Below are 14,309 nucleotides of genomic sequence, written 5' to 3'. Positions count from 1 at the left end.
GCAACGTCCCTTAGAGTGCAAATAACAGGAAGTTGACCTGTTTGGTCCACCCTCAGCTTTCCTCTTATGGTCCATGTGTCTTTGTTTACATTCTTAACATTCCTAACCTTACATATTGTAACTGGAGCTGCAGACAGATGCAGTAACGCATGAATCTGAATCTGTTCTTGAGAGTTTAGTCTGAGATAGACGTGGATAGGTATACCCGTGAAGGTCCATGTCACTTAGTTATTACAGACGCTTTGTACTTAAAAACATTTAGTTGAGAAACAGCAATAGGGGCGAACCTGCCTACTTGTCCGGGCGGCGGGCGCATACCACTTAGGCATTGCCACATAGGCATGGATGCCTGGCGGCATCGCCGGTTCGATTCCCGATCCCGACGACCTTTGCTGCATGTCACTCCCCCCCCATTTCCTGTCAGTCTACATAAAAGCCCAAAAACAAATCTTAAAAAAAGCCAAACAGCAATAGCTACCATTGTTAGGCAACGGTTTCTGTTGTGTGATGTCAGACCATGGCTACAGTATGAGGGAGGGAGGGAGAGCTCAATCTGCGAGTGGGAGAGAGGGAGGGAAAGCCTATATTATCACCTAAATAACCCAGCCAATGCTGCATATGAAACCTGAACATGCTGATTGTTGTCAGGGCAATAACAACAGCACGCTGGCAATGTTGTGCTTCCTTGTCTAATAATATAATCCTCCTGCAGCTGCGTTGGCAGCATCCATAGCACTGACAGTTATGGTGATTTGTACTGAATGAAGTTCACATTTGTCTTGGTTGCAGCATGTAGCCTATGGATAAAGCTGTTTTGTGTTCTCACCATGTAGGCCTATTCACGATATTCCTGGCCATTCTATGGAGGCTGCCATTTTCTTTTACAGAGGGTGTGTGCTTAAAAAAAACATCTTTTCACTTCCTCCCAAGTAAGGAAGTGACACGGAATTGTCTGTTGCCAGATTTTGCCAAAGAAATAAGCCCAACAGAAGCAACTAGGCTATACTACTTTACATTTACAATTGAAAATAGCAGATCAGCAAGCGCACAAATTGTGAGCTTGTATATTTGCTATTTAAAAAAAATATTGAGGGGAAAAAAAGAAATTTGAATATTTTTGAAAGATTTTAACAACATAAATCTGTGTGGAGGTCCCTGGCACCACATATTTTCAGATGGGGGTCTGCAACTGTGGACAAATATGTTACACTGGGGTCCTTGATATAAAAAGATTTGGGAACCACTGGTTTAAAAAATATTAGAAAGTAAGCCCAATAAACAACTACAGAAATTGCTTATTATAAGCAGACATGGCAACACCGGTTCATTCAGAGCCAAGAGCCCAGAGCGCCTCTACTGACACTTTAATGCAAGGACACAGGAAACCAAATGATGTTTTTTATTTTCTTTCAGGATGTGAACAGGAAGCCGGGGGCGGGGCCAGGAATAACGTGAATAGGACAGGGGTCTTCAACAAGGGGTCCGGGACCCCTAGGGGGTCCTCAGCGTTACTACAGGGAGTCCTCCAAATCTTTGAGTGATAGAAACTTTTTTTTCACCTTTTTTATATTAACCACTTGAACCCTAGCATCCATATTCTGAGATCTTTTGCCGAAAATAGCAGATCTACAAGCTCACAACGCCTTGAAAGGTTCAAGTTTTGGCGGTCCAAGTGGTTAAATATCTGAAAACCCACATTAACATGAATCCAAAATATACTGATAACTGTGCTGTCAAACGATGAAACTATATCGAATCTACGAAGTTGGGGTCCCTGCTTCATCTCTCTCTCAACAAAGGGGTCCTTGGCCTGAAAACGCTGAAGACCCCTGCTATAGGAGATATAAACAGAAATTAAACCTAATATTTACATCCACACACAACAGGTAAAACACGGTGTGGGTGATTGATGCAGTCACACATCAGTCAAACAAACCCAGCTCTGAGCTGGGTGTGAATACACACCTGTTGGGCTTCAATCTATTCCCTCCGTGAATGGAGTACAAAAGGACCCCAATGTGTGCTTTCTTGCATGGGTTTAAATCCAATTTGTATACCTTGTATCTGAACTGTACTGTCCTGTGCTTTTCCTATGCATGGTATACACTGCCCAGCTGAAAACTCTTCCCACAAAGCAACTGGTACGATAAAATGCACACATTCAGCTCCTTGGTAAGAAATGATCAGAATAGGCATTTTTAAAGAAAAAATAATTCAATATTTATTTGCGGTATAAACATGTCTTGTGTGGTTTCCATATACTGTACAATACATAGGGTCAATCATATATCCTTCAGCAGACAGAAAAGTGAACTGCCCCCCTTTAACGGGCCCCATTTTTTATACACAGACAGATTGCATCTTTTAAAAACTGCTTACAGCACAATACAAAACAGCTATTCAACGTGTGTTTGAAGCTGTAACACGATGCAAGATGCATTGTCAAAAGATTCCCTGAAAAGTTCCTCGGTGAGGTATCATTTTTAATCATTCACTTTTTCTTTTGCTTATGTTTTTTTCCTCGTCCACTCGGTTCTCTCACTCACTCTTTCTTTCCCAATCTCGCGAGCACATTCTTACCAAGATTTAGCTACAACAAATGACACAGAAACCATCGTTCCTGTGACCTGGCAAATTTACAAACAGAGAAAAGGACTTAAGTTTCTCTTTCATTTTGTTACAAAGACACACAAAAAAAACACAAGAAAGCAGCTTGAAATCAACAATGTTTCTTTTAAATAGAAAAGCTTCGTACTGAAATATATTTCAATCCTAGGGTGAAAGTGATCAAGTCCTTAGCATTTTCCGTATTGTGAGTGGGATACGACCTCAAAACAAGGGAAGTCCATTCAAGCATGGCAATATTATTCTCATCTCTTGATGCTGTAATAGGACAGGAACTTTGCATATAAACCCATAACATATATATATATATATATAGATATATATTCATATTGAAAGGCCACAGGAATAGCATATAGCACAATATATCAAAACAAGACAGAAAAAGTCAATGTAGTTATTTTTAAGTCCGGTGGCATAATCATGTATTGTGAAACTTAACTGGCATGCTAAACCACTGCTCCAGCTGTGTGTGGAGTAGCTGTGTATAATGTGTTTATATACTGTGTGTGTGTGTGTGTGTGTGTGTGTGTGTGTGTGTGTGTGTGTGTGTGTGTGTGTGTGTGTGTGTGTGTGTGTGTGTGTGTGGGGCGCGCGCTCTGGGCCGTTTCTCAAGTTGGTACTGGATAGAGCCCTGTAGAGATTAGACACCCCAGGTGAAATGTTACTTCAGTCCACAAGCCATCGAGCTGGATCTTGTTGTACAGTAATACAGAATAGATATAGTACAAAAAAAGAAGAAGAATTAAAAATCCAGAAGTCTCAGATCTAATACAAAATACTGCAAAAAGGTGTTTGACATATTGCAGAGTAACAAAAAGGACCTCTTGTGACCCGTTACAGTAAAAGACAGTTAACTGTCCATTATTACTGTTTTGATTCAAATAACAGTTAACACGTTTTTTTTTATACACTGCTTTTTCTTTTCCAAAGTGAGATACAAAGAGTATTGAACAGTCAGCATTAGAAACAAGTTAGAAAGATTATATAAGGCCAACCTAAACCAACCCTGGTCAGATTCACCAGCTGTCCCCCTTGAGACTCTGTTCTTTTGTTTCTGTCATAGACCCTGTCCACACTGCTGCTTTGAAACCATTTATCATTAGTTTGCTCCAAGAACTGCATGTAAGCTTGCCAAGGGTTAGGGCTCACATTTCATCTGCTTGCCAAACTTCTGCACTTCTGTTACTACAGCCCAGGAAGGAATTGTTTGGAAACTCCCCATGGTGTTAATGTAGTATTGATGCAGTGTTCCAGAGAAGAAGAAGAAAAAAAAAAAGGTTCTGTCCTTAAAACATAACAGAATTGTGGTGTCATAGCTATTCTTTTTTTCTTCTCCAGGTTTCAGGGACCTTTTTCACGTAGGTTTTCAAACACTGCTGATGTGGACAGAGTCACAGAAACCTCCCTGGCTACATACTGTGTGCCACCAAGCTCGGCAGCAACAGTAGTTAAAAAAACTACCCTCATCGTTCATCTTTCAACTGGTAAAGCAACATCCAACCCCTGGTTACCCCTACTGTCAGGGAGCATACAGTACCACAGCATGCTCATGTATTGAAAATAATATATTTAATTTTTACCATTAGCTCTAGAGAACGCATGGTTATCCTTTTGTGTGTAATATATATTTATTATAGTAATATGCCCAAGGCTTAAGGGTGAATCAACTCAGACACAAATGTTTCTTTGACTTTGAGGAAATGGGACGATCCCTTTTGTAGAAAGATCTCCCTTCCGTATTTCTCCAATGCATTTGAGGAAACAAGAAGCTATTGAAGAAGCCAAGTGCAGTTTGCGTCTGAGGCCAGTCCCAGCACACCAACCCCCACGCGGCCACATTACAATCTGAGCCTACAGTATCCTCGGATACTCTGGTTCTCAACCCAAGAACAGTCCTGGGGACCCATAGTACTGCTGGTTTTCATTAGGGCTTAAATCGAACTAATCAATTTAATCAATGGATTTCATCATTTATTTTAAAAATTATTGAATTTGATCGACTTTAATACAATGTTCGATTTTGGAGGAACATTTCGATTTTGCCACAAAAGTTTTCAAAAATGTAAAAAGAAAAAAGAGATCTACATGCTCACAAACAGGTTGTGAGCATGTAGATTGACATTTTGTTTTACATTTTTGCATGACACAGTTGGTTAATCAGACCAATTGATTTAGAGGTTTTTCACGTAGATTCATTGATATATTTTAAAATGTTAAAAATGATCAAAAGAAATGCGCTCCTCATTTATTTGATTAATTAAAAAAGTAATAGATATAATACTAGCTAAAAGGATTATGAATAGTTGCAACCATAATTTTCAATTTCCATTAATATAATCAGTGACTAATTAGGACCTGGGACACCAGGTGAATGCAACAAACAGATAGGATAGAAAATGATCAGCTGGCTGGGTCTTCAGGACCAGTTGAGAACCTCAGTACATATAATATGGTCAAATACACTACGAGTGGCAGGTTTAGGTTGGTGGTCATAATGTTTTCAGTTAAACTGTGGGCGATTGTTGTGGCTAATCGCTGGCATCAATAATACAAGAAAGGCCAAGACCAACACCTGTAACCATGTTATAATCAAGATAATCCATGGCATCCTGTGTATTATTGTTTAAACATATAACCTCACTCAGCTTTCAATCGATGGGGTTGTGATGATACACAGAGCAATTCTTTGGGCAAATGGTCTGGGAGATGTTCCCGGCAATGCGAGCTGAAATCCCAATGGATGAAAAGAAGTTGCAATGGAGTCAAGAATTCTTAGGCACTTCCTTGTCAAATGTTCCTTGGCAATGCTACCCGAATGTTGCACAGAGAATGAATCAAAGCCATACCACTCTCGACCCAAGGGCAAACCATACTAATAACACAAGCTACTCATTCATAGCCCTGCTATTCATTCAGTACAACCCTGGACCTGTGGCAGGAGTTCCTCACAGGCAAAAATCAAACCTCGTCGATAAGGATTGACAGAAATTTGGCAAACCAAAACCAAATTTCTATATGTTGAGATGCTAGCCTCTGCGGGAGAAGCTTTTAATTATACATTCTTGACTGAAGAGGAACTCAGAAGATTAAAAATAAGCGATGGCTGTTAATAAACAACTGGCAATTCTCGTCAGACAATTTCAATCTCCCTTCACTGCATGCTATGGACGCTAAGGGTCTTGCATCCAAGCTGCAAAGTAAATTCTGTTGAACTCTTGTTTGATCCGAATGCAAAAAAAACAGTCCCTCAAACCCATGTTCCAAGTTCCGTGCCATTGACCTCAGCCATAACCCTCTAGCCTCACGTCTAACCCCACTCTCCCCCCACTGGGCTGCCGTCCAGCTGCTAGGTCTCGTCACAGCCTGGGACTGGCCTCTCTTCCCCTCCCCTCCTCTCCTCTTTTGTGAATGTCTCTTTATCTGCCTGCCTCCAGCACTGCTTCCAAGTGCCAACAAGTCAATGGCTACACCACTGTGCAAACTGCATTAGGTCATTGCAAACCTATGAAAAAAAAAAAAAAAGACAAACGAAAAAGACAAGTAGAAATATCGCAAAAAACGTTCTCTTTTGTTGCCCTAGCGTCACACTCCCCATTTTCTTTAGTTTTACAATCTCTTAAGCCATTATTGGATTTGATTACTTTTGAGTTTTTTTGGACAAATATAAGATTTTTATGCGTACAGTATATAGGTATACGTTTGTGCGTAAATATACACAAAAATATACAAAATACATAATTGACATACTCACTTATTAAGGACTGTCCATACATGTTCTGCTATGTACGTTACACGCATACATACAAACAAACATACATTGTGTGTGTTAATTCCTTGGTTTTTAAAACTCTACATTCAGTAGAGCGAGATTTCCTCCTAGTAAATCCCAGATTCTCCACTTGGCACCAATCAGCTCAGCGTGAGAGCTGAGCGACAAAGACAGCGAGGATGTTGTCGTCTCCTAAAATCAAGCGCTGTGGATCCCACGTTCCTTATCTTTGTATGAAGCTGTCTGTCCTGCCGTTATGCCTGATTTATACTTGGTCGCGCATCGCGTCGCGCATCAGAAATAGGCGATCTGCAAGCTTGCGGTGCATCGCGACACAACCCCTTTGATAGCTTGTAAATCTGCTATTGCCCATTCACGACACGGCACACAACTAAGTATACCTCAGGCTTTAGCCTTCACTGTTCCGCAGTCAATAACTTTCCCTCCCCCATGACAGAGAAGGCCATTCCCAAAGGTGAGTCCGTCCGAGGTTTGTTCCAAAGCAGGACCCCCGTCCAGCCACCCTTCACGTTTTTGACGCTTTAACCTGTCTTGTCATCTGTGACATCCCCTGTCACTGTCACCGCGGCTGACCGTTGGTCGCGCGCTCTCTCTCAGACTACAAGCCTCGGGAGAGACTAAAACATTCATTAAAACCGACTGCTTCCTCCAGCGCAGCCACTGTTACCGTGGTAACGACACCACCTTGAACCCGCCCCCACCCTCCTCCTCCGGGGGGGAACGGACCACTCGGTTCTCATGTGGACTCTAGCGTGTCCAGCTGAAACACGTTGTGATTGGTCGGCGTGGTGAAGAAGAGCTGCTCGTGGTGGGTGGGCGAGGAGGAGGAGTGGTTGTCACAGGGGCTGTTGAGGCCCAGCGTCCGCTCAAAGTCCAGCAGCTGGCCCATGAAGTTGAAGTTGGGCGAGATGTTGGACTTCTTCCGCTTGACGAAGTCGTAGGCGTCGTTGAGCGACAGGTTGAGCTTCTGCATCAGGTACGCCACGGTGACGGTCACCGAGCGGCTGATGCCCGCCAGGCAGTGCACCAGGATGCCACACTTCTTAGAGCGTGCCTCGTCTGCAGAGGAGGAGAGGACAGATGGGACAGGAGAGAAAAGAAAAGGGGAGAAGAGAAGAGTACGAATTAAGACGTTGTACGTCCTAAGTTGTAGCTTGTTTTTGGTCAATGAGCAAAATGGAACAGTGCTGAGCCTTGACTATACAGTATATCAGGGTTCCCCAATTAGTTTTCCCCAAGGGCCAAATTATGTCTAGGGTACCAACCAAGCCGAGGGCCACAACATTGCAGGGGGCGACGGTGGCGTTCCCACTACTCCAGTGACAGTTCGGATATCGTCGTTGTTGGGTGAAAATCGTGTATGTCCAAAACCGTTCGTTTTGCATTTATCATTTAAAAAATTATTTAAACTAGTGAAAACAACCGATCTACAAGCACACAACGCCTCGCACCGCGAGGCTTTGTATGCTTGTAGATCGGCTGTTTTCACTACTTTTGTGCGATGGCCTTGTTTGATGAAGCAGAGCTTTACTTTGCGAAAGAACGTACACATTTTGAGATGCGGGTTTTCCGCCCGACAACGACGATATAGTAATTTTGTTGCTGCTCTTATATCACCATTATTACTGGGGTTGGTGGGGGCCAGACAGTAGCCCCCCGCAGGCCGCAAATGGCCCGCCTATTGGGGAACCCTGCAGTATATAGTATACTTATTTAATTAACTTACATATTCATGTACACTTATCAAATTCCACTCAAACAAGGCTAAAAAACCCCATAAAGCTAAGTTTCTCTATGTGATCCAGAACTGAATGACCTTTCTCAATGACAGCAGAAAGTCATGGGGACATATTATTTCCAGGGGGATGTGGTCTCATTCTTTCTGCTTCATAACTCTTTGTACATGGAGTCATGGACAGGCCTGGATAAAACCCTCCTACATTATTAACAGGCTACATCCATGTGCCTTCTATCAGTGGCAAACGCCCGCACTATCACTAGTAGCCGTTTGAATAAGTGTTACGCCACACACACACACACACACACACACACACACACACACACACACACACACACACACACACACACACACACACACACACACACACACACACACACACACACACACACACACACACACACACACACACACACACACACACACACACACTCTGTAACTGCATCCCTTCTTGCAGTAGAATTGGGGTCAGCTGGCTCACAAACGCATCATGCTGCCATGAGGATGCCAAATTAATTTTACATGTGGTGTGTGCGTACTCAGCAATATAAAAGGCAAAAGTAAAAACGCTCCATGTGGATGAGGTCTTTTTGAGCGGTGGTCACAACGCTCCTATACGTGGCCGTGTGTGTGGGTATGTCTGTCTGCGTCCGTCCGTCCGTGTCTGTAGCCTACAGTACCTTTTTTGACCACATATGTTAAGGGAGGGGCGCTGTTGTTGCACACACACACACACACACATGGATGGTTGCATATATATATATATTTGTTTTGCTGTTGCGCAGCCTCCACGACCACCGCTCAGTTCACACGGGTGTGATTTTTCTGATTCTGTGAAGAATGCCAACTATGCTCTCAACAACAAGACGAGACCTACAGTATGGAAGATTATATTTTGTTATATTTAATTATTATTATATTTTGTATTTCTTACAAAAAAGAAATATATGTTTACATTGTAAATAATATTAGAAAACTATTTGTAAACAATTTGTAAATGTATCATCATTAGGGATGGGACGATACGCGATATTATCGTTTATCATGATAAAAAAACACTAATGATAATAGTATCGTGGAGATTTAATTTATCGTGATATCGTCTTCTGTCATGCACAGGCATCAATTCACCTTTTATTTGCCGAGCTGCATATCCGGTACCACTTAAACCCTCTATAATTGGTAAAAGGTATTTATAATATACGTACCTGTACTTGATGCAGTCTTTTTTTCATGCTATCAAATGTCTTTGCCAAAAAAATAGCAGATCTACAAGCTCACAACGCGTCGCAAATGTTCCACCCGAGGATAATGGTTATCATGATAATATCGTAAATCACGATTTCTTTTGTCACAATAATCGTGATATGACATTTTCATATCGTCCCATCCCTAATCATCATAAATGTCTTATAAGAGATCAACAACTTACAACAAAGAATAAGGCTGTGTTCTGAGGTTATAGTATAATTGTTACTGCACAAATAGCTAGACGTCAACATTATCCAGCACTGCCCTGACCTATCACCCCCTCTCTTCTCTGACCCCTGCATGTCATATTTCCAGCCATCCAAACGGTGGCATTGCTCTTAAAAACAAACAAACATTCCAATGATCTGGACATTCCCCCAAGAGCCAACAAAAGACCTTTGCTATTCCAGTGGACCCATAAAAAAAGAGGGATTTCCCTTCTTCCCAGACAACTTCAACAGCAGGAACTATGGGAATCTATTAGAATACTGAAAATAGATTAGTGGTCGACATTGAAAGAACGACTCTCAATTTTTTCACAGATAAGTAAGTACTCCCCAAGTACTGCAGGCAATATACTGGTCTGGTGCAGCATCATATTTTACCAAGGAAAGCGGAAATAAATACCTCTTTATACTTGTGGTAATACACACAGATTCCCCACACACATGTGATCGTCTAATTGCAAATTAAGGTCACATAACTGTTATAGGTAAGGGGAATTCTCCCAAGCCATTTCTTTGTCAAGACCAATTTCCACAAACCATTTGTATGCTAAGAGGAACAATTCACCATGATTTATGTTTGAAATCCATGCTAGATGAGCTGTGTAGACAGAGTGAACAAAAGGATTATTTGGGGGGGGGGCACACATAAACACAGCTTTAACAAACACCCACACACAACCATATATCCACTCATACTGCACACAAAGTCACACTTCCTGACCTCCACTTACCAATGAATGAGATGGCCTCTGGGAAAAACTGAGACAGGTTCTGGCTCCAGTGGTCGGAGATGGGGATCTGTTTGTACTTGAAGTCTCCGTCGTGCTCAAACATGTTGGGCAGGTTCGGCGTCACGTTGAGGATGTACTTGATGTTATACTTCCCCAGCACGTCCAGGTTAGTGGAATCTTTGGCACAGCCCAGGAAAAGGTACGGCAAGATCTGAACCGGGAACGCCGGCTGGTTGTTGGGGAGAGGGCTGCCCTCCGACTCGGTGGCGCTGCCTGGCTCGCGGTCCGATTCTCCGTCCGAGCAGTCGGAGCTGATGCGCAGACCCCCCAGGCCGAGGACGGAGGCCGGCGGGGAGCTGCTCGGACAGGAGCAGTCTAGGTTGGTCTCGCAGTGCTCAGGGTACTCTGACTGGAATTTGTTGAAGCCCCCTGAGGACCAAGAAGATTATTGTGATGACAATGTTAACCACATGAACCCTAGCATCTCTTATTCTGGGCATGTCATAATTGGTGAACATCCTGCAAAAATAGCAGATCTACAAGCTCATGATCGACAAAGATGGTGTTGGTGTAGACAGAAGAAAGGAAAGGGGGGCCTAGTGTATAGCTGTGGGGGACCCGTGTCAGTATAAAGGGTTTAAGTGCAGGATATTAGGAACTAATCAGGTTGGTCACCTTGACAATAATAAGCACAGTATCATTTGTTCTTCTACGCATGCTGGTGGATTTCTATCATTCCTAGACCTCAATTCTATTCGTGTATTCACTATTTTTCCATTTTGACACCTTTGAAATGGGTGCTGCAGAGCCTCAAATCTGACTGGCTCTGTACATTAATAATGAAACCAAATAGACATTGAAACTGAATGAAACATTTAAATAAACGTTGAAACACAAAAGCAAGGAATAAATGCTGGGATTTGATACCAGTAATTTATCGCAAATAAACTAATATTGTATAAATTACATTGAATATAAATATACATGTTAAACTAATACTGGTATTGCAATAAGAATGATAGACATGATATAAGTATGCGTAAGCCTATAGTCTTTCACCTTATATTGTATAATATAAAACAATAATGTGGCATGAAAGTCATTGTGGTACAGAGCAGCTTTGACAGATTATGCTCCATTGAGAAAAGATGAATCATGGACAGAAGCCTATGAGACAAGACACTGCTACAACACTGCTCAGTAGTGGACTTTTTGTGAATGACAACTCAGTGTGCAGCTCCTGGCCTGGGAGGCTGGGAAAGGAAACATTTCTGTGGCGTGATTCATAAACGAACTTGCATTTTAACTAGTGATTTTTTATTTATTTATGACACACCGAGTATTAATTTTTAACTGTTCTATCGCTCTGCCTTTTGCTCGGGCAGAGAGTGTTCTAAAGTGTTGCCTGACTGTGCGTTTCCCTTCCTGTTCATTCATGAAAAAAAAGGAAAGAAAAAAAGAATGCACTTCTTTTCCTGAAGGAGCACAACATGGCGGGGCCATTTTGCAGCATTAATTGAAAACATATTGAAGCAGACTCTCTTCCTTTGAGAGTAGAGACATTCCGCTGTGTAACACCATATATTATTAGACTGAAATGGTATTTAAATGACGTGAAGTGTGTTCTGTCGCCATGTTCTGTTTGTCCACTCAAAAGCATTTTGACAACCTCTGAAATAGACTGTTAATTCAAGTAAAACCTAGAGACTATAACGTTTAAATCTCAACATACAACTATGTAATCCACTGCCAGATGCCTGACTGGAACCGTTCAAGTTCATTGGGTTTACAACACTATGAAAGATCATTAACACACTAACATTATTATCGCAGCGATCATAACATGCCATTGTGACATAACGTTCTTATCATGTTATCGTAACGGCCTTTTAAACTCGTAGACAGACTTCACAGAAGGGTAATTACAAAGTAACACAACTCTGCTCGACTCGTTTGGTTTGAAGCAGCTATAGCGCCCTAGATGTAAACAATAACCCGTTTATAATTACACCAGTGTTGTTTAATTTGAAACATGTTGCCATTAGATAGGCTAAATGTGTGATAGCCGATATGTGTTCACATTCACAAGCACGGCTGTCTGTCATTCAGTGCTGGCATCCCGATGATATTTGGGATTTGTTTCACAACTTGTCAACACTTCCTTCGTCGATAAAACAGAGCGAATACCAACTTAATAAAGATAAAACCAGTTGTGTAGTAAGTAGCCTACATTATTTACTCAAGTACTGTACTAATTTTGAGGTAGCCTACTTTTACTTTAACTGGAGTATTTCCAGTTTTCAGTACAGTGCTCACACTGTGAGCTTGTAGATCTGCTATTTTTTATACTATTTGAAAACCTCAAATGGGACATTCTGCATAATGCGTGCTTTCTACTTTTGATAGCCTACTTTAAGTACAACGCTGCCAATACTTTTGTACATTTACTCAAGTATATTACTTGTAACAGTCCTAACAGAGTATTTCCATATTGCAGTATTGATACTTATGTGAGTAGCCTACTTTTTCCACCACTGAAAAAATAGCTAATATCCTCCCCCCAAAAAGCATCCATTCATAGACATAAAACAGTGTCCTGACTCAGGAGTCAGGACACACTGTTTTATATCTATGAATGGATGTGACTCAGGAGTCAGGACACAGGTTTTATATCTATGAATGGATGATTTTTGGGAGGATATTCGCTCAGCAGTCCTCTCTTACCCTCCAGATAGTAAGCCTTGCAGCCGTCGTCCCGCAGCTTGTGCAGCAGCAGCCCCAGCACCGTGGAGCTGCCCTGCTGCTGCTCCTGCTGCCACTCGGAGCAGGTCTGCTCGTCGTACAGCACCACCACGTCCGTCTTGCAGCGCTTGGCGAACCGCTCCTTGTCCTCGTTGTTGGGGATGATGGAGCGGATCGGCAGGTTGCCCTTCTTCAGCCGGCGGAGCATCAGGCCCGGGATGGCCAGGTTGATGGCCGACTCGATGTGCGAGGACTCGTACAGCTCGTGGGTTCGGCAGTCCAGCAGCAACAGGGAGCCGGAGCCGGACTCCAGCTCCTCCTGCAGCCATTCCACGCTCTTCTTGTTCGACATCATCGTCATCATCATCATAGTCACCATCACAGAACCATCATCGCCGCTCCAGAGATTAATTCTCATCGGGGAAATCTTGTATTCCGATCGCGTCCTCGGTGTGACGGAGAAAATATAGTGGACAACCAAAAATCACGGGTGCTAAAGTTCCCTCCTGCGGCGGGGCGCACTCACACACCACACAACAGGCAGAGCACACACACATACACACAGCAGCAGCAGCAGCACCGAAGGCAGACAAACATGCAGAGGTTTCTTCCCCGGTCCCCCCACCCCCCGGCTCAGGCTGGCTGTCTGGCTTCAGTCCGATAGCAGTGGAGGTTTCATGATTCTATTCCATCGACGTCCATTCTTTTTTTTCCTTCTTTTTGGCACGCAGCACCCTAGATAGCTTTACACCCCTACTACCGCAGAACAAGAAAGCACCTTTTTTTTTAATATACCGCGTTAATTTGTTACGACAATCTGGGTTTGCGTTGAAGAAGTGTCGCTGCCGCTACAGCAAGCCATGATTATTATTTTTCGCTTTTCGCCTGATAAGAGTTGCTGCAGCCTCTGGTTTGTCATTTCCACTGAAGGCGGTGACAGCCGCGGACTAAAAAGAGGCTCTGCGGGCATGTGTCACTGAGAGGAGGAGGAGGAGCCTCTCTGCACGTTTAACCACTTAAACCCCGGCATATGGTTGAGCGGAGTCCCTCAGGGCCCTATGCTAGTGTATTTTCAGTTTTCTGCTATCGCGAAGAAAGCTTTTGCTGGAAAAAGCCGATCGATAAGCTCATGACGTGTTGCAGCGCGAGCTTATCGATCTGCTATTTTCTGCGAAAGCTTTCCCCACAATACGGATACTACTGGG

General features: G+C 42.8%; 1 protein-coding gene across 1 annotated transcript; it reads right to left on the bottom strand.

The window, feature by feature from the left end:
• Positions 1–2,235: 2,235 nt before the first annotated feature.
• On the bottom strand, positions 2,236–14,012 carry dusp7 (dual specificity phosphatase 7). The gene is made up of 3 exons (XM_080727848.1): positions 13,087–14,012; positions 10,363–10,791; positions 2,236–7,474 (listed from the first exon to the last, which is right to left on the bottom strand). The coding sequence occupies exons 1-3, from the start codon at positions 13,520–13,522 to the stop codon at positions 7,152–7,154; spliced, it is 1,188 nt and encodes a 395-aa protein (XP_080583974.1). The 5' UTR covers positions 13,523–14,012; the 3' UTR covers positions 2,236–7,151.
• Between the last annotated feature and the right edge of the window lie 297 nt (positions 14,013–14,309).

The sequence above is a fragment of the Nannobrachium achirus genome (assembly GCF_963921795.1).
Source record: "Nannobrachium achirus genome assembly, chromosome: 6".
NCBI classification, from domain to species: Eukaryota; Metazoa; Chordata; class Actinopteri; order Myctophiformes; family Myctophidae; genus Nannobrachium; species Nannobrachium achirus.
Note: the sequence above shows the minus strand (reverse complement) of the source record. Positions and strands in the feature narration are given on the sequence as shown.